General features: G+C 32.8%; 10 protein-coding genes and 1 pseudogene across 11 annotated transcripts, besides 9 other annotated features; 4 read left to right on the top strand and 7 right to left on the bottom strand.

Annotated features, from left to right (window-relative positions):
* Positions 1-857: 857 nt before the first annotated feature.
* Positions 858-3427, top strand: TVAGG3_0144490 (MCM family; the record flags this gene model as incomplete). Its single annotated transcript, XM_001330392.2, has 1 exon — positions 876-3275. The coding sequence occupies one exon, from the start codon at positions 876-878 to the stop codon at positions 3273-3275; it is 2400 nt and encodes a 799-aa protein (XP_001330427.2).
* Positions 3428-3849: 422 nt separating this feature from the next.
* TVAGG3_0144480 lies at positions 3850-4560 on the bottom strand (annotated as a pseudogene). Its single transcript has one exon — positions 4046-4474. A coding segment is annotated over exon 1 (429 nt).
* Positions 4561-5297: 737 nt separating this feature from the next.
* Positions 5298-6875, top strand: TVAGG3_0144470 (protein-related family; the record flags this gene model as incomplete). Its single annotated transcript, XM_001297682.2, has 1 exon — positions 5314-6867. The coding sequence occupies one exon, from the start codon at positions 5314-5316 to the stop codon at positions 6865-6867; it is 1554 nt and encodes a 517-aa protein (XP_001297683.2).
* Positions 6876-6912: 37 nt separating this feature from the next.
* On the bottom strand, positions 6913-7229 carry TVAGG3_0144460 (mitotic-spindle organizing gamma-tubulin ring associated family; the record flags this gene model as incomplete). The annotated part of the gene is made up of 1 exon (XM_051224423.1): positions 7020-7223. The coding sequence occupies one exon, from the start codon at positions 7221-7223 to the stop codon at positions 7020-7022; it is 204 nt and encodes a 67-aa protein (XP_051109409.1).
* Positions 7230-7534: 305 nt separating this feature from the next.
* TVAGG3_0144450 (uncharacterized protein) lies at positions 7535-10598 on the bottom strand (the record flags this gene model as incomplete). The annotated part of the gene is made up of 1 exon (XM_051224422.1): positions 9610-10323. One exon carries the CDS (start codon positions 10321-10323, stop codon positions 9610-9612), a length of 714 nt encoding a protein of 237 aa, XP_051109408.1.
* Positions 10599-10652: 54 nt separating this feature from the next.
* Positions 10653-11436: a mobile genetic element.
* Positions 10653-11436: a terminal%2Cinverted (terminal inverted repeat of Banshee-A1 transposon ID:TVAGG3_0144440).
* A 259-nt stretch (positions 11437-11695) lies between these two features.
* Positions 11696-12583: a mobile genetic element.
* Positions 12584-12847: 264 nt separating this feature from the next.
* Positions 12848-12876: a mobile genetic element.
* Positions 12848-12876: a terminal%2Cinverted (terminal inverted repeat of ISTv1 transposon ID:TVAGG3_0144420).
* Positions 12877-13224: 348 nt separating this feature from the next.
* Positions 13225-14064: a mobile genetic element.
* Positions 13225-14064: a terminal%2Cinverted (terminal inverted repeat of Banshee-A1 transposon ID:TVAGG3_0144410).
* A 917-nt stretch (positions 14065-14981) lies between these two features.
* TVAGG3_0144400 (ankyrin repeat protein family) lies at positions 14982-16389 on the top strand (the record flags this gene model as incomplete). Its single annotated transcript, XM_001297731.2, has 1 exon — positions 15010-16287. The coding sequence occupies one exon, from the start codon at positions 15010-15012 to the stop codon at positions 16285-16287; it is 1278 nt and encodes a 425-aa protein (XP_001297732.1).
* Positions 16390-16759: 370 nt separating this feature from the next.
* On the bottom strand, positions 16760-19671 carry TVAGG3_0144390 (armadillo (ARM) repeat-containing protein family; the record flags this gene model as incomplete). The annotated part of the gene is made up of 1 exon (XM_001297732.2): positions 16776-19493. One exon carries the CDS (start codon positions 19491-19493, stop codon positions 16776-16778), a length of 2718 nt encoding a protein of 905 aa, XP_001297733.2.
* A 1-nt stretch (position 19672) lies between these two features.
* Positions 19673-22976: part of a mobile genetic element that runs on past the window's edge.
* Positions 19878-20204, bottom strand: TVAGG3_0144380 (uncharacterized protein; the record flags this gene model as incomplete). The annotated part of the gene is made up of 1 exon (XM_001297608.1): positions 19878-20204. The coding sequence occupies one exon, from the start codon at positions 20202-20204 to the stop codon at positions 19878-19880; it is 327 nt and encodes a 108-aa protein (XP_001297609.1).
* Positions 20205-20259: a terminal%2Cinverted (terminal inverted repeat of Maverick-1A transposon ID:TVAGG3_0144200).
* Positions 20279-20806, bottom strand: TVAGG3_0144370 (protein of unknown function, DUF4107 family; the record flags this gene model as incomplete). Its single annotated transcript, XM_001297609.1, has 1 exon — positions 20279-20806. The coding sequence occupies one exon, from the start codon at positions 20804-20806 to the stop codon at positions 20279-20281; it is 528 nt and encodes a 175-aa protein (XP_001297610.1).
* Positions 21005-21937, bottom strand: TVAGG3_0144360 (uncharacterized protein; the record flags this gene model as incomplete). Its single annotated transcript, XM_001297610.1, has 1 exon — positions 21005-21937. One exon carries the CDS (start codon positions 21935-21937, stop codon positions 21005-21007), a length of 933 nt encoding a protein of 310 aa, XP_001297611.1.
* On the top strand, positions 22143-22790 carry TVAGG3_0144350 (protein of unknown function, DUF4106 family; the record flags this gene model as incomplete). The annotated part of the gene is made up of 1 exon (XM_051224421.1): positions 22143-22790. The coding sequence occupies one exon, from the start codon at positions 22143-22145 to the stop codon at positions 22788-22790; it is 648 nt and encodes a 215-aa protein (XP_051109407.1).

The following is a 22976-nucleotide window of genomic DNA, read 5'->3' as shown; positions in this document are numbered from 1 at the left end:
TAACATATTGTTCTATGAAAGCCAATTTTCACAGAAATTTCTTGTCGATATTACCAATAAAACATTGTTTATTTGCTGAATCATATACTAAACAAAATATCATGCACTTTAAATTCTAATCACATTGAACAAACTATCATAATTACTTTTATTTTGATTGATTCATGTAATTTTTTTCAAATAAGGCCGCATATATGGTATATATCATATACAACAGCTATGATTGAAGATACTCAGTAGATAAAAGAATTTTATAAATAATTAATTACGATCGATTTAGATGTCTTTGAATCCACCAAAAAAGACATTTTGAAATTTTATCTCTATTGGTATTAACTCGATTATTTCAATAGACATCTTATGCTATTCCGATCATTTTGAAAATTAGATCTTATATTCTTAGAAATATGATTAAGCAACATATATATGAACAGCCATAGATTTATTTATGCATATGCAACCTTTCTTATCATTTATTTATATAGATATCAGTTCGATTTCATAAAATCTTCATAAATATTTGTGATATTCTTCACCGGAACACATTGATGTGCTGCAAAAATGAATTCCATTAAATCTATACAAAGTAGCCAGTTCTTCATATATACAAATTCATTCTGAATAAATTTGCCATATATATTTGAAATTATGGACTATTTTTTTGAACCATCAACTAAAAATTAGCTTGTAAATCAAAGAATAACATCCATATTGAATAATTGTCTAGAAATTAATAATCAGATTCTACATTCGTGATATCTGAACAAAAACAATTGGGAAAATATCATGCAGTGTATAAAATAACAATATACCTCTTAAGAATGGTATAGTTAGAATTTTGGTGAGCGTTTAGAATTTCTAAAATTTCACAGAATATGGAAGACTCTCAAGCAACAAACGTATGGGAGGTACCAGCTGCAACAGTAGCTATGTATCGAAACATGTTTTCCCAGTTCTTTGATTCTGATTTTTCAGGCCATGAAGAAAAGTATTATAGAGAAGCTGTTGATAACGCAGTTAATGAAAACAAAAAACGTATTTTAATTAACTTAGATCATCTTCGTGAGTTTGATAGGCTCAATGGTCATAATATTACACAAGAATTAATCAAAAATCCGAAGCTCTTTCAACAAGCAATTAATGAAGCACTTAACGAATATAGAAAAGAAGTTAACGCTAAAGGTGAACAGGATCTTACATTCGGTATTACTGGCCCAATTGGTGATCATTTTGTTTCACCAAGACAACTTAATACAAGATTCTTAAATCACATTGTGTGCCTTGATGGCATTGTTACCAAAACATCACTTGTCAATCCAAAACTCGTTACACTTGTCCAGTTTTGCCCAGCAACAAACCAGAGATTAAGAACACAATTTCACGATGCAACTGATCTTACAGCGCGTCCATCACGCTTTGCAATCCCTAACAAGGATGCTAACGACAATCCTCTTGAAGTAGAATACGGATTTTCTACATTCATTGATCATCAAATCATTACAATCCAAGAGCGTCCAGAATCAGCACCAGCCGGCCAAATGCCACGTAACTGTGATGTTATAGCAGACGCAGATCTTGCTGATGCTTGCAAACCAGGCGACAGAGTTAAAGTTTACGGTGTTTACAGAATTTTGCCAAATAAAGTTCAAGGTACTGCAAGTGGTATCTATCATCCACTTCTTATTGCAAATTCAATTGAAGTAGCTGCTCAAACACTTCAATTAAATCTTACAAAATCAGATGTCGAAAATATCCGCTTCATTGCTGGATACAAAGAGAACAACCAACTTGATGTTGAAGAAAATACCCATGTTCTCGATTTGCTTAGCCGCAGTATCGCTCCTTCCATTTATGGAAGCAGTCGTATCAAAGAAGCCATTGTTCTCATGCTTGCAGGTGGCTGCGAAACAAACCTTCCTGATGGCACACACATCAGAGGTGATATCAACATGCTTATGGTCGGCGATCCATCAACAGCAAAGTCACAATTATTAAGACACGTTTTAAACATTGCTCCTTTGGCCGTCCATACAACAGGTCGTGGTGCATCAGGTGTTGGTTTAACAGCAAGTGTTACAACAGATACAGAGACAGGTGAAAGAAGATTAGAAGCTGGTGCAATGGTTATCGCAGACAGAGGTGTTGTTTGCATCGATGAATTCGATAAAATGGATGAAGCTGATAGAGTTGCAATTCACGAAGCCCTTGAACAACAGACAGTTACAATCAGCAAAGCAGGCATCCACGCAACACTTAATGCAAGATGCTCTGTTGCTGCAGCTGCTAACCCAGTTTGGGGCACATACAATCCAAATAGATCTCCAATGGATAATGTCGGATTACCAGATTCACTTATCTCACGTTTCGATTTATTGTTCATCGTTTTGGATCAACACAATCCACAAGTTGATGCTGCAATTGCTGACCACGTTCTTGAGAACCATAAATGGAAGTCAAATGGTCCATCAACAACATATTCCGATGATGGCATTTACCTCAAGAGCGATGCAATTCCACATGTTTCACAAGGCGAACAACAGAACTACGTAACTGTCGAATTCCTTAAGAAATACATTACACATTGCAAAGATATCAAACCAACATTAACTAAGGAAGCTAACGAATTGCTTGTCTCAGCTTGGGCAGACATGAGAGCTGTTATGACAAGAAAGACACAGCCAATTACACCACGTACATTCGAAACACTCATCAGACTTTCAACAGCTGCTGCAAAGATCAGATTATCATCAACAATCACAGAACAAGATGCCAATACAGCCATTTCTCTTCTCAAGTTCTCTGTCTACGGCGAAGATGAAGAACCACCTAAGCCAAGAACAAAGAAGTTGATCAGTAACGACGACAAGAAGAAGAAGAGTAAGAAGACAAAGAAGACAAAGAAGGATGATGATAATGATGATTCATCAGAACCAGAAGCTGTAGAAACAGATGAAGAACTTGAAAATAGTTCTGAAGAACAAAGCGCTGCTTCAGAATCTGATGCAGAAGAAAAAGAAGGAGAACAAGTAAAGGAAGACGAACTTCCTAAGTTAGTTGAATCATATGTTGGTGATGAATTGGATGAAAAGAGAAAGGCATTCCAGGAAGTTTATAAATATTACATCAATCAGACAGATAAAGTATTCGTTACATTGGACCAGTTCATTGAAACTGTTGAGCTTCAGAAGGGTGTTGTTATCACTAGAGATGAATTGAAGATTTTACTTTCTGAAAATAAGAATGTTACATTTGATGATGAAAATATTGCATTTTAATGTATTTATAAGAATTTCACGAATTTTTCGTATTATGGTTGAATAAAATAATATTTATTCATAAAATCAAAATTATGCCAAATTACCCTCAATTTTTGACTTTTGCAACTTTTTCATGACCCCCTTATTTTGAAAGCAGGTTAGTAAGTAAAATATGGCTTATTTTTTAACTATGTTATGTGAAGATATATTTCTCATCTTTGTACTACTATATGTTTTTGATACTTAAAAGTACACTGTATTTTGTGAGGGTAAGGTATAAATAAGAAAACATGGTGTCATCTCTTGCATTTTTATTTCATTGAAAGTTTGGTGTTATATTGGTGCATTTATTGATGTCGTATAGATATTTAGAGAATAGTTGATGTTGACGTATTATACAGGACATAATGTATAAATTTATCAAGTTAATTTAGTTAAACATCATCATCTACTTTTGATATATTAGAGATTTCTAACACGCTTATGAATTTTTGGTTATATAGGTGGAGTTATTTGAGCTAATGAATTTTACATGAAAAATATGAATGCATTTCATAATTATATGATTTTTAAGCTATGTAATACTTTATAAATAAGCAAGCATGATTAAAAGTGAATCCTCAGATGGTGATGCTGTTTGTTCTTAAAAAAAATACATTATTTTGAAGGTTTAAATTTTTGTTTCTAAGTGATGCTATGTTTTATAAGTAAGGATATTATTTTTTAATATTTTATCATTATCTATAATTATTCTCTATTCTGTTTTGTCTTCCAAAAAGTATTCTTTCACAAAGCGCCATGCAACATCAAGAGCAGTCTTACCATTTTTATTCTTTGCTTCTTTATCGGCTCCAACTGAGATAAGATATTTAACAACTTCAAGATGACCATCCATTGATGCATAAATGAGTGGAGTACATTCCTTTTATTCTTTGCTTCTTTATCGGCTCCAACTGAGATAAGATATTTAACAACTTCAAGATGACCATTTTCTGTTGCCCAAATGAGTGGAGTACATCCACAAAAATTATCCTTTGCTTCTTTATCGGCTCCAATTGAGATAAGATATTCAACAACTTCAAGATGACCATATTCTGATGAAAAAATGAGTGGTAAGCCCAAAGATTCTACATTATAGTTACCGTTCTCTATAATAGATTTAATACGTTCGAGATTTCTTTCTTCGCATGCTTTAGTAAGGGGATTTTCAAGATAACCTTTTTGTGATGCACGAATGAGTGGTAAACCTAAAGAGTTTACTTGTTTATAGTTACCATTCTCAAACAAAGATTTAATACGTCCGAAGACATTAAAATTTTTGACTATTTAAAAAAAAATAAAAAACTAGCAATTGCTACTACACTCATTATATACACAATTCAATTTTTTTCCACAATTCAATTCAATTTTTTTCACAATTCAATTTTTTTCCACAATTTGAAAAATCCGTGATGTGATTCGGAGTGATATTGGATGGAAATAATTGGGGCAATATCAGATACTGTAGCTTTGAAATACTATATTGGATATTAACATTTAATAATTAAGATTAAGCTGAAACAAATCAATATTTTTCATTTCTTAAATGCATAATGCTATTTTTCAAAAAATAAAAAGTCTATTTTCCATAAGAATATATATAAAATTTTTATTTTATCGATAAGGTCACAGTAAGCTCCAGTTTTAAGGAAGTGGATACTTTAAATTTTTTGACTACTTAAGTATGGTTGCCGATTTAGACAATTTTTAAGAAATTTCCAAAATCGAGAAAATCATTCATACTCAAGCCATCCATTCTCTGAATTTTGCTCTCACATCAACCAATTGCGAGGAGTTTACAAATGCCAACCAAATTATTGTGATCTAAAATGTGAGTTTTCATAACTTTTTGTTGACTCATGTAGCTCAATGCTTATCAAATCTACATTTTCTTTTGGTATATATATAAATTCTCCAGGTCAGCATATAAAAAGAATCAAAATTACTGAAGTATAAAAAACACGTTTTTTTAACTTTTCAAAAGATTTTCATCGGTGTAATCTAAATTTAAAATAGAATGTCAGATAGCTCAGATCAAAATATTGAGGACTCAGTCGAAGATTCCGCAGATATGAAGGGGAACGACTCATCTGATAGTGATAAGGAGTTGAAGCTTGATGATTTGACACCAAAAGCGAAAAAGAGCTCTGGAGACGGAAAAATAGTTGAATCTCCAAAAGAGGCAAAGAAAGAGACCAATGGTGAAGAAGAGGATGGATCTGGAGAGGAAGAAGATGAATATGATGATGAAGTTTCTATTAGCGATTCGGATGAAAATGAAGGAAGTTTTATTGATGCAAAATATGATTTCGATAATCCTCCGCCTGTTTTACGATTCCAATACTCTTCTATTTACGCTACTTTAATAAGGGCCGTTAATTTGTTCAGAGCTTCTCATAAACTTCCTCCTATTGTAGAATCAATTGATCTAAATCGAATTGCGATGAAACACTCTCTCGCAATGGCGAAAATGGAGGTAAAATTTACTAATGCTCCAATTAAAGAAGAAATCAGCGATCTCCCATTTCCATTTTATTACGCATATGTATCTCGAAGTGATTCACCAAATCACGCATTTTTAGACGTTACTAACGAATGGGCATCTGAGCCAGGAATCTCCGCAGCTCTTCTGTCCAAAGTCAATACAATTGGATGTGGTATGGCATCAACAGCACAAAAAACCACTTTCTTTACAGTTATCGTTGCTGTCAAATCTTATATTGGAGATTCCCATCTTGTTGGCGATGAGCTAAGGAGTTTCTTGTTGGGCCAAAACTGTCTCGAAATTGTCAACAATATACGCGAAAAATACGATTTACCGCCTTATTTATGGAGCGATCAATTAGCAACGTTAGCATATAAATTCAGTCAGACAGATCCAACAAAAATTACCCAGAAATTCATTTCTACACGTATACCGAGCGCTTCTTCGAGCCACGTCGACTTCGGTAAATTTGAGTTCGAAAAAGCAAATCCCAAGACGATTGTTTCAGAATGGATGCAGCAGACATACCATGTCGATGCATTGTTGGGAGAATTCAACAGAATCGGTATTGGGTTTGTTATTAAGAAAAATTGTTATTTTTCAGTTCGTATCGTTACAAGAAGCATTTACGCGTCAATTATTGATGGATCAGAGAACTTAGTGGATCATTCCATACTAGCAAAGCATATTGCTGAAGAAATGAACGAATTTAGAGAACAGCATTCTTTAGAAAAGCTGTCATTTGATGACAACCTGTTTAAAGTTGCTCAGGATCATGCAGAATTTATTGCAAATGGTCAGGAAGGTATTAATCCAATCGAAGACGACTTTTACAAAAATGTTGTTGAACCACGTTATAAATTATGCGATATCAGCCATACTACTTGCAAAGAAATGCTTAGAGCTCCAAAAGAAATTATGAGGAAGTGGAGAAATAACACAGATTGTGTTTCTGTTCTTCTAAATCAAGTAGATGACATTGGTGTAGGAGTTTGCTTCGATGAAGATTACGTATGCCACGTAACGACTATTATATGTGATAGAGGTGACCATGGAGATGTTGTTAATAAGATTGTTAGCTTATAAAAATATTTAATTTGTTTTTCTTTTAAATAATAGTAACATTTTTATTTACGAACAAATTGATTGTAACAAACAAAAAGTATAAAATCGTTTCTTTCTTTTTTTTTCCTAATAAATGTTGATAATTGATAAAAAAAAAACATGATTGATTGTAGTTAACTAAAAAATGTTGGAGTTTGTTCATCATTCTCTTCCCTTTGCTTTCGAAGTTCTTTAACTAAAGCTGCCAAAGCTTCTGGATTAACTCCAGCTTCTGTAAGTTCAAGCAAAATGGATAATGTTTCGCGGTCAAGTCCTGTTTCAAGAATATTTGAAAGTTCGTGGAGTGAATCAAGGAGCTGAGCCCTTTCGTTGTTCATTTATTTTTTTATTTTTTTTTAGAATAAAAAAAGTGGACGTTTAAAAATTCATTGGGACATCGATTTATGTATGATTCTTCAAAGAAACAGACCTAATAATATTTGTGATTCATATTTCGCCATATATTCTCATTATTAATAAGTTATAAATTATCAGTGAAGTCTGCTTCTAGATTCATAATTCTTTCATTATCTCCTCGAACTTCAGTATTTTTCAGCAAAGGCATATATTATTTCATTATATATAGCATGTTATATAAGATCTCAGATGCTGGATGTATTGATAAATCTAAGATAAGATAATATTTAGTATTTGAGTGTAGTTGCACCAACTTTTTTTGTTCATATTTTTGAGGCGATAAAACGTCTCAAACATTAACAAATGCAAATCAAAAGCAATAGATTCGCCTATATGCTCAATCAAGAACTGGAAAATCATGAGTCATTGAACCAGCTCTAAAAACATGATTACCTGCAAAGTTTTTTCGTTTGTAATTTTAGTTAAAAAACAAAACATAGTATATGTATATGATTTATGATAATTCTAATTTAATGCTCAATTCAATTTTGCCCAAAAATTTAAAATTATCATCTCGAAAGAACTAAGCATAACAAAGCCGAATTAACAAAAAATCGATGATAATTTTAATTATATATAAAATCTATATAGAAAATTTTTAAGCAAGAAAATCATCGAAAAGATTTGGATTTTGTTTCATAAGGCAGAGGGATTCCTTCAGTCTTTCAATTTCCCTAAGTCCTTTCTTGTGAGCCTCTTTATGGCGCTGCTCAAATTCGGGTTTTTCTGTATACTTGAAAACAACTCTGTTTTCGTTTGTAACTTTGTCCTTTGTGTTTGTAGCAAGACGGTCGAAGATTGTTTTGAGGTCTGAGCTTTGAATACTGAATAATGCTAGGAATTTCTTGATTAATGCTGGAGTCAAGTATTTCTTATATGAAAAGATGACAATTGCAAAGTTTCTTGCAGCACGTAAGTTGACAGGAAGCTCTGTAGACCTGATTTCTTCAGATTTAATAACCCAGCGACTTTGAACGTAATATGCGTACTTAAACAGGACATCAAGCAGTTCCTCGGAGTATGCCGTCAATATAAGGCTCTGAACAACATCATCAAAGAAAATTGTTCTATTCTTATAAAGGACGTAATATAATTGCTCGCGTGGTGGTCTGGATGAAAGGGTATTCTCACTAATCTGCTCAATAAGGTCAGCGGAGAAGTCACACCTCATTCCAGTCAAATTATCTTTATATGTGAGGGCACTCATCTGCGAGGAGACATCTGTCGCTGCTTTAGATGTAAATTTGGTAATATCGGTTCCTTCTGTAAAGTCTATTGCTTTGGAATCTGGTTCTTGGTCTTTCGCCGTTGTTGTTTCTTCTTCGAATAAATCAGATGGTCTTGCTTGATAAATAGAAGTAATTGGCGTCAAATGGACTTGCCCGTCGCGAATAACGCCTAACGCCGAACAATGGTGTGTGGTGAATAAATTTTATTTGTTTGAAGGTAATGTGATTTTAGATCCATACCTGTATAAATATCTTGTGGTGGAGCAACCATAATCTTGTAAGATTTGTTTTTAGAGTTAAATGAGACTTGCTCGATATTTGGGCAGCCCTCTTTACGACTAACAAGTGGAAACTGAATGATGAGACTCTTTGTTGACATATCTGATGACAAAAAGAGATCCATCTCAGATACTACTGGGTCATCAGAATCAGACATCAAAAGTGACAACTTAAAATTCAATTTGAATTTCTGCCTTCTTCAAATTAACAATTTTGTATACTTTTTTTACGGGCGCTTTAGCGCCCAAAAAGTATATAAAATTGGAATTATCTAGATTATGATTATTTTTGCTTCTAATGCCGAACAGCATTTGAATCAAAAATAATCATAGTATAGATAATTTGAGTTTTCGAGTTCTATATTGATGTGATCTTTTGCATAAATGAATACTTTATGTGAAAGAATCGTCTCATTATTAGACGAATTCAACTATATTTTGATCCATAAATCGATAAACAAGCTATTTCCTTCTATAACAAGCTTGTGTTCTTAGTGCTGACAGAAATTTCAATTGTGTTTTTAGTTTAAAATTCATATATAATGCAAATATTCGATTTATACAATTGATTCAATTTTGCACGAAAATTGAATAATGGTAAGGAACAATACACCTGAGTTGATAATTTCTCTGTCTATATTTGCATCTTAGATCAAAATTTCAGATTTATTTTCGAGAGAAAAATATTAATTCATGGTCGGAAGACCATATTATAATTATTAAATGTAATTAAAACATTTATCGTAAGAAACAATAAATCATGGCTATTGCATGAAAAATATATCAAAATAAAATAAAAATTATTCATAAGGAATATTATTTGCATGCGCCCACTTAAGGAGCTCACTTCCAGTCTGTGTTGGGGCGCTGTCAATTGACTTTCTCATTGAAAGAATTGTCAAATGTTTGAAAGTGTATTCGTTTAGCAATCTGAGCTGCTCAAACTGCTTTTTAAGCATTGTATTGATTAAATCATTGACAGATTTAGTTTTACCCCAGAATTTATGTTCGACAATTTCACAAAAGTTGGAGTAATAAAGATCTTCTGTATCAGCTATCATCATGTTGCAATGTTCGAATAGATCTACTTGAAGTTTTGAACAATTATGAACTGCTTCTGAGCATAAATAAAGAATATGATGCAAATATGACAATCTTGTGAGAGATGGATTTGAAATAAGTTCTGTTTGCTTATAGGAGCATGCAAGCAAAAAAGCATGTACCATAAGTTCTACATATGTAGTTGATATTTTTGGATTCTCTAATTTTGATATTAAATGATCCACAACTGGTTGTGCTTCTTCGAGAGTTGCAAGGTCAAATTTAGGAAGTATTGTTTTTGTGAATTTTGAATATGTATTGAATGATTCAGAATCAAATTCCTCAATCTCTGGAGAAAAAGTAGGACTTATTGGAGCAAGAGGGTTTGGAATTTTGTCTAAACGAGGGATCTCAAGCGCGGCATCGGCAGTCTCTGAGGCCTCGCCGAAGACGGCGCTGCTCTCTACACTCATAACGTGTAAAAAATTTAGGGTTGTTAAAAATATCAAAAATTAGCGTTTTGAAGACACCATGGTGTCTTATAATTTTCCTTCCTTATTGGCGTGTAGAAATAAATGCGCCAATAGATTGAAGAAGAAGAATTGTTTTTCTCTTAATGAACTTTAATCCTTTTGATATAAGAATATTAAAAACATTAATATAATTTCGATTTCGGAAATTAAATTTCCAAATTTTTTGTCGATTTCGGAAATAACAGGATCCCGCATCCAACACGCAACAACAAAACACAAAACACACTTTTTGGTTCTTTCATCGTTTTAATCGTAATTTATGTAATACTGTTATAGACCGAAAATAGATTTTTTCGGTTTTCTCTTCAAATAATTGAAAGAATGATACTATTATAGGTTTATTATATTATATAGCATATAATCATGCTATAGCCGAAAATTATAAGTTTTGAGAAGATTGAATATAACACAAATAAATTTGAATGTAAGTTAAATTGCTTGTTGTTTTTAATAGCTATTCAATGAGAAATCCACTTTTGCAAAATTCAAATTGAATGATTGAAAGAACAGAAAAAGTCATTCTTTTCAATTTCGAATATGTTTCATTGTATTTATAATTATATGGCAAATAAGATATTTAAACTTGATTTTTGAAGGAAAATTCACAAAATTGAATGAATTCAAATAATTTTTATTCAAAAATAAACTAGTTATTTGAGTTTAATACTAATTATCTATTCAAACTACAAAGTTTGTAATTTAAAATATTTTGTGAGATCAGATTGAATTAATTCAAGGTTCTTTTCAATTAATATTAATGACCATATTACGCATTTTCGAACATTCTAAACCAAATATATAAAATGGGAGACGAATGTTAAATTTGCTAGACATGGGGGAGTTGTCTGCAAAGTTTTAGCTCTTATCTCTAACAAAAAATTAATTTTTTAAAAAAAGACCGAATACGTTTCACAGCGAGAAAAAAATAAAAGGCAAGATAGAATTTTCTAGACATAAAGAAGTTGTTTACCGAGTTTTAGCTCTTATCTCTAACAAAAAATTAATTTTTTAAAAAAAAGACCGAATACGTTTCACAGCGAGAAAAAAATAAAACTGTACACTGATTTTCATTTTCATTTCCAGTCACTTTACTTATTATTTTTTCTTTTTTTCATTTTAATTATAAATTATTTCATAATACGTTTATTTACGTTACCATTTTCTTTATTCTTTTGAATTCCATACTAGACACTTATAGAATATTTTGATTGTTAACGTACTTCATTAGAATGAATCCTTACAAAGGGTATGTCGATCGAATTTACCTAATTGGTATTTCCAATCAGATTGAAGAAGGTAAAATGACATGGGAAAAGCTTGCACCCATGTTCCCATCGCCCCAACCCTTCAATCAAATGATTTCAAATATTTAGATGTTTCAAAATCTTTTTTACAAAATCAATTTAGCTTACAGAATATCCCATTGCCTAAAGGCAAGAAAGGTCGTAGGGTCAATCCCTACGACCAAATCAAAGCTCTTGCTGTGATACATGACCACCGGGCCTTTCCCTGTGGTCAAACAAAACAATGGAAACGTTTGAAATTACAACAAATTGATGTATCTTATAGAGAAGTACGCAGATACTTCAAAGAAAATCATTTCACCAAGACGCGATTAGAGCATGCCGGGCCAGAAACAGCAGTAAGATATTGGGCGCTTTCACCCAATCTTATCTGGCACGCAGATGTTCATTATTTTAGGGGTGTTCGTGGCCAGTATATTTATGGCATAATCGACGATTTTAGCCGCAAAGTCCTAGCGTGTATACAAATACCAGATATGCTGGCAGCGACGACAGCGAACGTTGCGGCTTCCGCCTTCATTGAATTTGGCGCCCCTTATTGTTTCTGGACCGACAACGGTTCAGAAAATAGGGGCGCCTTTCAAGATCTACTTGATCTTTGGGGCGTCCAATGGCGGCATACAGACTCTCATTCTCCCTACCAAAATGGGAAGATTGAGAGATTCTGGCCGACATTGGAGCGCTGCCAAAGCATTCAGGCTATTCCTGCCTTTATTTGGGAGTACAATAATAACACACCGCATGAAGATCTCCCAATTAATCCATTAACTGGAACAAATTACACGCCAAATCAAATGTATCAGCTGAAACCGAAATACACAAATGCAGATACAGAAAGGTTGTGGCAAATATGGGATACAGATACAGGCATGACCGCTGTTGACACATTCACAGCGTAATAATAAACATAATTTTTTAATTTCATTTTTAACAAGTTTTTTTAAATGTATGTAATGAATAATTCATTAGAATATGATAATGCACATTGTAACAGAATAGAACAATCACCAAATTTTTTTTGAAATTAAAAAATAAAAGTAAAAAGTATAAAGTAATCTAACCAAAAAAGATATTTAAAAGAATTTTGGAAAAAACAGAATAAGGATAATAATATTATTTTAGATACACAATCGATGTACTGAAGAATAATCCGGTAAAATGATGATATAAAATTAGATTATTTTACAAGTAGCTAAAAGAATAAAACTATAATATAAAATAAATGAAGTTTAATGAAACAATAAAGGTTAAATAAATAATAAAGATTTTTATTTTATATCAGTATTGAGAAGAAGTAACAGCTGACACTTGGTAGAAAACTTCTTTATGTCTAGAAAATTCTATCTTGCCTTTTATTTTTTTCTCGCTGTGAAACGTATTCGGTCTTTTTTTTAAAAATTAATTTTTTGTTAGAGATAAGAGCTAAAACTCGGTAAACAACTTCTTTATGTCTAGAAAATTCTATCTTGCCTTTTATTTTTTTCTCGCTGTGAAACGTATTCGGTCTTTTTTTTAAAAATTAATTTTTTGTTAGAGATAAGAGCTAAAACTCGGTAAACAACTTCTTTATGTCTAGAAAATTCTATCTTGCCTTTTATTTTTTTCTCCGCTGTGAAACGTATTCGGTCTTTTTTTTTAAAAATTAATTTTTTGTTAGAGATAAGAGCTAAAACTCGGTAAACAACTTCTTTATGTCTAGAAAATTCTATCTTGCCTTTTATTTTTTTCTCGCTGTGAAACGTATTCGGTCTTTTTTTAAAAAATTAATTTTTTGTTAGAGATAAGAGCTAAAACTTTGCAGACAACTCCCCCATGTCTAGCAAATTTAACATTCGTCTCCCATTTTTATATATTTGGTTTAGAATGTTCGAAAATGCGTAATATGGTCATTAATATTAATTGAAAAGAACCTTGAATTAATTCAATCTGATCTCACAAAATATTTTAAATTACAAACTTTGTAGTTTGAATAGATAATTAGTATTAAACTCAAATAACTAGTTTATTTTTGAATAAAAATTATTTGAATTCATTCAATTTTGTGAATTTTCCTTCAAAAATCAAGTTTAAATATCTTATTTGCCATATAATTATAAATACAATGAAACATATTCGAAATTGAAAAGAATGACTTTTTCTGTTCTTTCAATCATTCAATTTGAATTTTGCAAAAGTGGATTTCTCATTGAATAGCTATTAAAAACAACAAGCAATTTAACTTACATTCAAATTTATTTGTGTTATATTCAATCTTCTCAAAACTTATAATTTTCGGCTATAGCATGATTATATGCTATATAATATAATAAACCTATAATAGTATCATTCTTTCAATTATTTGAAGAGAAAACCGAAAAAATCTATTTTCGGTCTATAACATAATTTATGTAATACATGATTTGGATAAATTTTACAATAATAGAACCTATATTATATTCTTTTCAAAGATTCTTGCAAATCATCAAAAATAATTGTATTTTAAAAAACGATCAATTTATCCTTTCATTATTTTAAACTTAAATTAGTTTTTATGATTGACTAAAGCAATCATATTTATTCATCATTAAATAAACAAAAAAAAATAATATTTGAGAGTTATTTCAAAAAAAACACATTGAATTTATTAATTTGTCTCAATTTCAGTATTATAAATTTTTATAATTTCAATATTTTGAAATACACTTTTTAATATTTCAATATTTATGATATTTCAATGTATTAAGTGGTCTCAAATTGAGCTTCTCAAATATAAGTTGGCCTATTCAAATAATAAAATTAAATAATATTTAAAATAATAAATAAAAGTGATTGAGGTCATAGCAAAACAGCTGTTTCAGTCATTAATTCTTAAAAATAAAAAGGGTAAAAACTCAATAGAATGGGTAAAATTCAATAGTGTCTGTGCTATCGTTCAATTTGAAGGTGTCTTTTGAAACCGCAAGACACATTGAATTTTTGAATTCAAATTATGAAATTTCAAAAAATTGATCCTTATCAGCCAGCAATTATTATTATATTGCTTGATCCCTTCTATATCTATTACTTTTAACCATATCTTGTTATTATTTTAAAAATTATCGTTTTCTCTCAATTTTGAACTGTTTATTCACTCTATTTTTTATTTAGTGTGCACGAATTCAATTTTTGTGAGGAATTCAAAGCCCACAAATTTGAATAGACAAGAATTTTTGAATTGTGGAAAAAATTTTCGAATTGTGGAGAAAAGTCAAATGTATGTAAAAAGAGCGTAGTAGCAATTCTATTATTTTTTTTTCAGATTTTTTGTAAAGTTACGATTTTTTTTTCAAAAACGAATTAGGTCATGGATCTGAATTTCGAATACATTGCTGCTCATATCAGCGATTATATTAATAATGAAAACTTCTTCGATACATTTGATATGAGGGATATCAAAATAATCATGAAAAATTCACATTTGACAGCTGATCAGTACGTTACTCTTCTTAAACAATCTTCATCAACTCTCAATTCCAAAGAATTATATATCTGTACAAGGAAGGCAAACGTTCGTGTCCAAAATCTCGAAGAAATTGTTTCAATTCTTAACTCTGTGAAAAGATACATGAAATTCAATATATTTGATGGTATTACAGATTTTTTAAAACAGAATGAGAAAGTTATAAACGATTCTACGAACGAAAGAGAAACATTTCAAGATAAATCCAAAGCGTTTCAAAAAGAAAATGAAAATGCGACCAAAGATACTACTGTCAATGTAACTAATGAAAATTACAATCATTCACGAGATATTTTAACTAAAATCACAGAACTTAAGAACTCTAGTGATTTTGAAACAGTTTACAAATTCCTTGATGAACTTTCTTCGACAGGAAACCACGAAATGATTTCAAAATCAGTCGAAGAAGGACTTTGGAAAAAGATTACTCCTAAAATATATGAATATTATTATCGTGAGAGAAATGTTCTTCATTTTGCAAGTGAAAAAGGAAATCTCAGACTTGTTCAATCACTCATCGAATGTGGTTGTGACAAAGAAGCAAAGGATAATTTTTGTGGATGTACTCCACTCATTTGGGCAACAGAAAATGGTCATCTTGAAGTTGTTAAATATCTTATCTCAGTTGGAGCTAATAAAGAAGCAAAGGATAATAATGGATATACTCCACTCGTTTGGGCATCAGAAGAAGGTCATCTTGAAGTTGTTAAATATCTTATCTCTGTTGGAGCTGATAAAGAAGCAAAGAATAATAATGGATCTACTCCACTCATACAGGCATCATATAATGGTCATCTTGAAGTTGTTAAACATCTTATCTCTGTTGGAGCTGATAAAGAAGCAAAGAATAAAAGTGGATGGACTCCGCTCATTTGGGCATCAAGATATTGTAAACTTGAAGTTGTTCAATATCTTATCTCTGTTGGAGCTGATAAAGAAGCAAAGAATAAATATGGAAATACTCCACTCATTTTTGCATCACAACATGATCATCTTGAAGTTGTTAAATATCTTATCTCTGTTGGAGCTGATAAAGAAGCAAAGAATAATAATGGAAAGACTGCTCTTGATGTTGCAAGTGGTTCTGTAAAAAAATACTTTTTGGAAGACAAAACCAAATAGAGAAGAAATTTAGGCAATGATGTATTCAAATGGTAAAGTAAGAGATTATTTAAAAACTATTTGTGCCAATTAACTCAATCATATTCATATCTAAAAATTCACTTTGTCAACTTTTCAATATATTTTTGAAAAAATGAAGGGGAATTCATTTTTTCCCCAATGAATTTCCTTATTTTGTTTTACTTTCAAATCAACTAGTCACATGTTATATCTAGCAAATTCTATTAGCGGGCCGATATATGTTGATAATTATATTTGCCACATTTATGAGATGAAATGGTTTAGTAGTGCCCGCCTATTTGATAACTATAACTAACTAGAAAAGATGTATAGTGTCTCCAAGAGCAAAAATAATGGAGGTTTATAAAATTCATCGCAACAAAAAAAAAATCCGACGAATTGGATATCATTCATTTAATTGTATGTAGATAAAAAAAGACGAAACTTGCAATAAAATTCTAATAAAATCAAACTCTATCTTTTACAACTTACTGTTGGAAATTTGCGATAATTTCCATGTGTTCTTTAATGTATTGAAGTTGTGATTCATTATTATTAGCAATAGTCTTGACAAGTTCTGGGTCTGCGCTGTTAATTGCCTGAGCCAAAAGGACGATGTCGTTCGGATCGATGTATTCGAACAAAGCATCATCGGAACCGATGATTGTTGTAGCGAATCTTACTATTGGCTCACCCTGAATAGCGTTAGGATACTTCTGCATGAGGAAAGAGGCGAAATGAGCAGAATATTTAAGTTGGTAGTCGTGGGCACATCCAGGAAGGACATTTATGACAGCTTCCAACTCCTCCATCGAAGGAGATAATTCGTACAATTCTATGAGTGATGCCCAAAGAACTGCAGGGTCGAATTTAGTTGTTTCGTTGATTTCTTCATTCTTTATCATCTCCATTGCCAAATTAACCAATGTATTAGCTCTTGGAGCAACCAATTCCTTATTTGCCCAAACAAGGAAATTAAATGCCTGGAATAAGTTGATTTTAACATCATTGTAGTTGACATCCAAGTCCTTTTCAGCTAATTCGCATATGGAGGACATTAATTCTGTGTTTTCTGGGAAGTATGAAGAGATGAAAGATAAGGTATTAATAGCGCTTGATCTAACGATTGGATTCTTGTCCTTGCATATGTTCTGAAGGTATGGGATTAATGCATCAAGGCATGGGGTTGTAATTGCTTGGCCATCTTCTCCAATTTGGAGGACAATTTCGGAAACTGTTCGACCAAGCTTAACGAAAAGCTCGGTAATTGCGTTCATAATTGGTTTAATGAATATTGGTTCAAGTCTTCCCTTCTCATTCTGTCTGAGATATATAGATTGTGAGCATGAGAGAATTCCAACGATATTTACGAAGATTTTCTGGGCATACTGTGAAGCTATCTCTGCATTGGAAATTCTTATAACGTAGCCAATGCAATCCCAGAGCTTGACGTTAATATCTTGATCATCTTTACTTGCAAAATTCTCGATAACTGTTGTAAATACATCCGAAATGTCCTGGCCATTTTTATTGAGGCCAAAGATAAGGTCTGGAAGGCTGCAATATACATACAATAAAGCCAAAGGGTTTTCGTTGTCATCCAACCCTCTCCAGATATCGATGATTTCATCGGCGTGGTCGGTGAACTGTTGTGGATAGTTTTTGAATATAAGTGAAATTAATTGGAAAGCGTGGCCAGATTTTTCACAGACTTGTGCATAATACTTCTCGTATTTCTCTTCGTCATCATCCTGGTTCATCAAATCCATTCCTTGATCCTCTTCTTCAATAAAATCTTCTTCTTCGTCATTTTCCATTCTTGCAAGCATTCCTGCAATCCTTGTGCCCTCTTCAAAGAATGGCTGTGCGTAATTGGCAATAGAAATTGGGAACAACTGGAATAATTCAATGGCAGTTAATAATGCGCTGTTTATAAGCTCATTATCCTTAACTTTCAAGGCCTCCAAGACTACTTTGACCATGTTCTCGAGGTCTTCAGTAACAGTGGTCGGATCAGCAAGAGCGAAAGCGGCAAATCCTTTTAATGCGCTTCCAATTGCTCCTGTTCCAGAAATAACGAGTTCGTCGATGATTGGCTTGACCGTGGCGTAAAGACCTTCCGGTAGATCCCTCAAATTCTTGATCAAAGAGGAGATTGCAGCGAATGCCAACTCGTGGTGATAAGAAGAGCTAGAAGAGAACTGCTGGAGGAGTATTTCAAGGGACTGTTGTGGGTTTGCAGGTGGTATTTCACTGTAATTGTAGATAGTTGCCAAAATTTGGAGGACATTTTCGTTTTCTGCCATTTGTAGGAAGTATTCCTCGAATTTCTCTTGTATATGGACGGCTATAGATGGTGAATTCTCTACCAGTTCCTTGAGAAAATCAAGAGCGGCGTCGATCAAGTAAGAAATTTCGGATTGTAGGCATGAAACAACGACTGCTTCGAGGTCTGAGTACATTTCGACCACTGTTGTTGGCGAATCTGACGTAATGGCCGTGGAAATCATGAGAAGAACGAGAAATGATTGTTCATCTTGAGCTGTGAAGAGAGAACTGAAGATTGGCATAAGGAACTGGATACTGTTATGCATAATATCTTCAATGGCTTTAACAGCTTCGATAAAGAAGAGGGAAGTGTCTTTATATCCTCCTTCATCTTGATTTTCTTGGGCCAATTCAAGAGAGAAGTTCACAACTGCTTGAATGATCTCTTCAAGTCCTTCTCCGAGGTTTTCTGGCTGCATATTGATGAAAATTGTCAAAATTTGGACTGAATTTCGTCTGATTTCAATTGGAATGTCTGTGTCCTGTATATAAGCGCACACTTTGAATACAAGTGGAAGTAGTGGCTCTTGGGCATCGAAACACTCTTCAATGCATGTATAAAGGTTATTAAAGTAAGAAGTGGCTTCTTGGACACTCTGCTTGATCTCAAAGTCTGCAACATTGATGACCATGGTGCAGATATTGTTTAAAGTCTCGCCATCGATCTCAAGAAATTCTATTAAATTATGAATGGAAGTAATGACGAATTCAAGAGATGAAATGCGTACATCAGATGACTCACCTTGAAAAGCATGAAATGCAATCGGAAGAAGAGTTTCCATGATGTAGCTGCCATAATTTTCGTAAATAACTGGGAAACAGATGAGATCTTTCCATAAGTAGAAAACACCTGGAAGAGCATTGGAATTTCCAATCATTTCCGTTAAATTCTGTGCTAACAGTAGGTAAATTTCGCTCTGAACTTCTTCATCATAAGAACTTGTTAAAATAAAGTTGCCAATACGATCGATTATCGTATATTGATACTTTGCATCTGGGGCTATTGGAATTAAACTTAATAATTGGTCAATAAGGCCAGAATTGTATGGATCTGGATAGTTAGTATACCTAAGTCGTGTACAGAGGCACTGCGCGCCTCCATACACCACTTAGCTGTTTTGACACTTTACGAAACCGTTAACGTATATTTTACAACACAAACGACAACACTAACTTAACCTTAAATATTTACAAAGCCGCCAACCACTTCACCTCACTAACGTTTTCACAAACGACTTCACTAATGTAAAAAATAAACGTTCTCACTTACAAAAGTATTGCAACTCTTCCCATTGCTGTGCTTCACACAATAGTTCATATTCTTCAGTATCGCTGCTGTCGCTCCAATCGTCAGAGTCAAAGTCACTGTCAAAATAAATGTTAGTAAGTTTTGACAAAGCTAATGAAACACGTTTACCGTTTGTATCGTATGCTTGTATAAACTTTCCATTCTTCATTCCTTCATAAACGCTCAAACTAACTTTACCCTTTCTCCCTCGTATCTGATAGAATGTATTTTCACGAGGAACGAAGAACAAATTCTTGAACTCATGACCGTTGTAGTTTGTTATCTCAATAGTTTTCGTCATTTACATAAAAATAAAATAAAAATTTTCAGTAAAAATAAAACTAACGTTAAAAATTTCTCATAACATAAACGTTCTCATTGCTTTATAACTCTCTTCCTTGATTTCTTTTTAGTTGCTTTCTTAACATCTGTCTCCAACTTGACTGTCTTTCTTCTTCGGCTGTAATGATACCAATTACTTCCACCAGTCAATGGGTCAAATGGTCTTTCGTAAGGGTTTCCATACATTCCATAGGGACCATACGGAAGAACTACTGGTGGAGAAGAAACATTTTCTTTAGTTCCATCGAATCTATTTAAATGCATTGTTTCACCTTTCATCTGGTCATTAAAGTCTTTTGCGTGTTTTGTAAACTCATCGTCCTTTCCTAAAGCATTTTCTGACTCAGTCGCAACCAAATTGGATGCTTTATTTGTGAGCCCTATTTTATTTAATCTTAACTTCTTTGCAACCCAGCCTCCAATCTTTCCTTTATTTGCGTCTAATGTCTTTGAAACTCTTCCTCCACTCATTTTATTTACTGCATCATAAGCTCCAAGTGCTTTTGCTCCAAATGCTAATGCTTTTGTTCCCATTGCGCCTAAAGCTGCCCAAGCTACCATTTACACCATATTAAAATCATCTCTCTTCAATATTATCTCATAAAAGTTCTCGTTACTGGAGAAAGTCAATGAAACATAAACATTCTCATTCATAAACTTCTTTCTTATCTCATCTATACGCTTCAAAATGTCTGAACAATTGCTAACATCTTCTACAACAGTTATTTCATCATGAATGACCTTCAAGAACAAACTCATTTAATATGCAATTAAAATCATCTCAATAATGAGTCCATCCTTTCCATCTTTAGGTAGCACAACATCTTTCATTGAAGAAGGTTCGACAAGTCTTATGTTAAACTTACTGACAAAGTTTGTTATACTATAATGCTTTGGCGGCGAATACATATAGTTTGAAAGACATAATATAGATTCTTCAGCAAATTCACTTATACTGGATTTTATAACAATGTTCTCACGAGACCAAATACCACCAATTAACAATCTTGTAAGCAATCCTGCTGAGCCTTCAACTGTAAACGTCGATGGTAACATTCCACGAAGGTCATCTATTGACATCGTTGAGTCACTGTATTTAAATATTTTCTTAAAGCAATCGTCATTATCTAACCATGCAATAGCTTTGAAGTTTTCATTCGAATATACATCTGCTTCATTAAATGTAAAACCTGACTTCTTTGCAGAGATGACTTTAAAATCTATTGAGTTTGTTTCAAAATTATATGCTATGGTAACTTCTGAAGGTAATGGATGCCCTTCCGCAGTCAGTTGTTCTTTCAATACCGTTTGAAGCTTTGTGTTAAAAACTTTCATGTCATCTCCTGTATCTAAATTCACATACACAGCAACAGGGAAACTATCTTGCTTCTTTGTTTCATCATTATATCTCAAAACATTAAAGTTCTTCAATAATATTGTCCTTCCTGCTGGAATACTTCTAACTTGTCTTATTTCAATAGCTTTCTCACCTCCTACATACTCTACCCAGTGTCTTGGATATTCATAAGTATACTGACTTTCTTGAATTTTGGTTGGTTTCATCATAACGTGTTCATAGTATATCTTTATACTCTTGTCAGTTAGACTCGGTGCTATGTTCTGAATATTTCTGACTTGCATTTTTAATGGAGATAAAATGAAGCATTTAATACATGACGTAGATGAAGACATGAATGAAACTACAGACAAACTTAACTCTTCTCTCATTCTTCCTTTCAGCAAAGATTATGAATTCTGTTCAAATGGTGTGTATTTCTATTGTGGAAAGATGGGTTCAGGTAAGACATTTAACCTCATTCGTCATATACTCATAACAGAGCGTTTAGGAAACGACTCTTACTATGACCAAATCATTATATCAGCAACTTCAGACTCTATGGATTCAACAGCGAAAACATTCATGAGTAAAGTTCAAGCATCTGTCGTTAAAGTTCCAGACAGTGAACTCATTGAATTTCTTCAACGTTACATTCGACGTAAGAGGAAATATTATGCCATCGTAGAGTTCATACAGTCAGGAATGCAAAAGACTTCTGAGGAGATGGAAAGAATTATTGACAAACACCACTTACGTCAATACTCAGGAGTTTACGATATGAAACGACTGACAAACTACATTCTATCAAAACTTTCAAAATACCCCTTCAAAAAGTATCCTTCAAACACTCTGCTCGTTTGTGACGACTTCGCCGGAAAAGGTTTAGTGTCAAAGCCTGACTCACCATTAGCTAACATCATAACTAAAGTCAGACATTACCATTTAACTGTAGCAATACTTATGCAAACATGGCGTTTTCTTGCTTTAAACATAAAACGTCTCATAACTGACTTCGTTATCTTTCAAGGTTTCTCACGCTATGACATTGAACTCATTTGGAAACAGTCAGGTATAACATTACCTTTTGAAGAAATTTGGGAAGCATATAAGTCTCTCATCTCTCCTCGTTCATACCTTGAGATTCATATCATGACTAATACCATTAAAGTCAAAAATATTCCATGGGAACGACCAACATTGTTTTAAAGTTTAACCTTCAATTGACTGATGGTAAACAAATTCCATGCATCTCTGTCGCCATTTCTGTTAATATTTTTGCTGTCATTCATATCATCCACTTCCCCATCCGTTAGCTTTTGAGGATATGCGTTAGAATAGCTGTTCTTAAATGAAGGCTTTTCACCTTTGAGAGCATAAACTCTATAACTTTCT

This window comes from Trichomonas vaginalis, chromosome IV, assembly GCF_026262505.1.
Source record: "Trichomonas vaginalis G3 chromosome IV, whole genome shotgun sequence".
In the NCBI taxonomy this organism is placed as follows: Eukaryota; Parabasalia; order Trichomonadida; family Trichomonadidae; genus Trichomonas; species Trichomonas vaginalis.
This window is presented reverse-complemented; position numbering and strand designations above follow the sequence as displayed.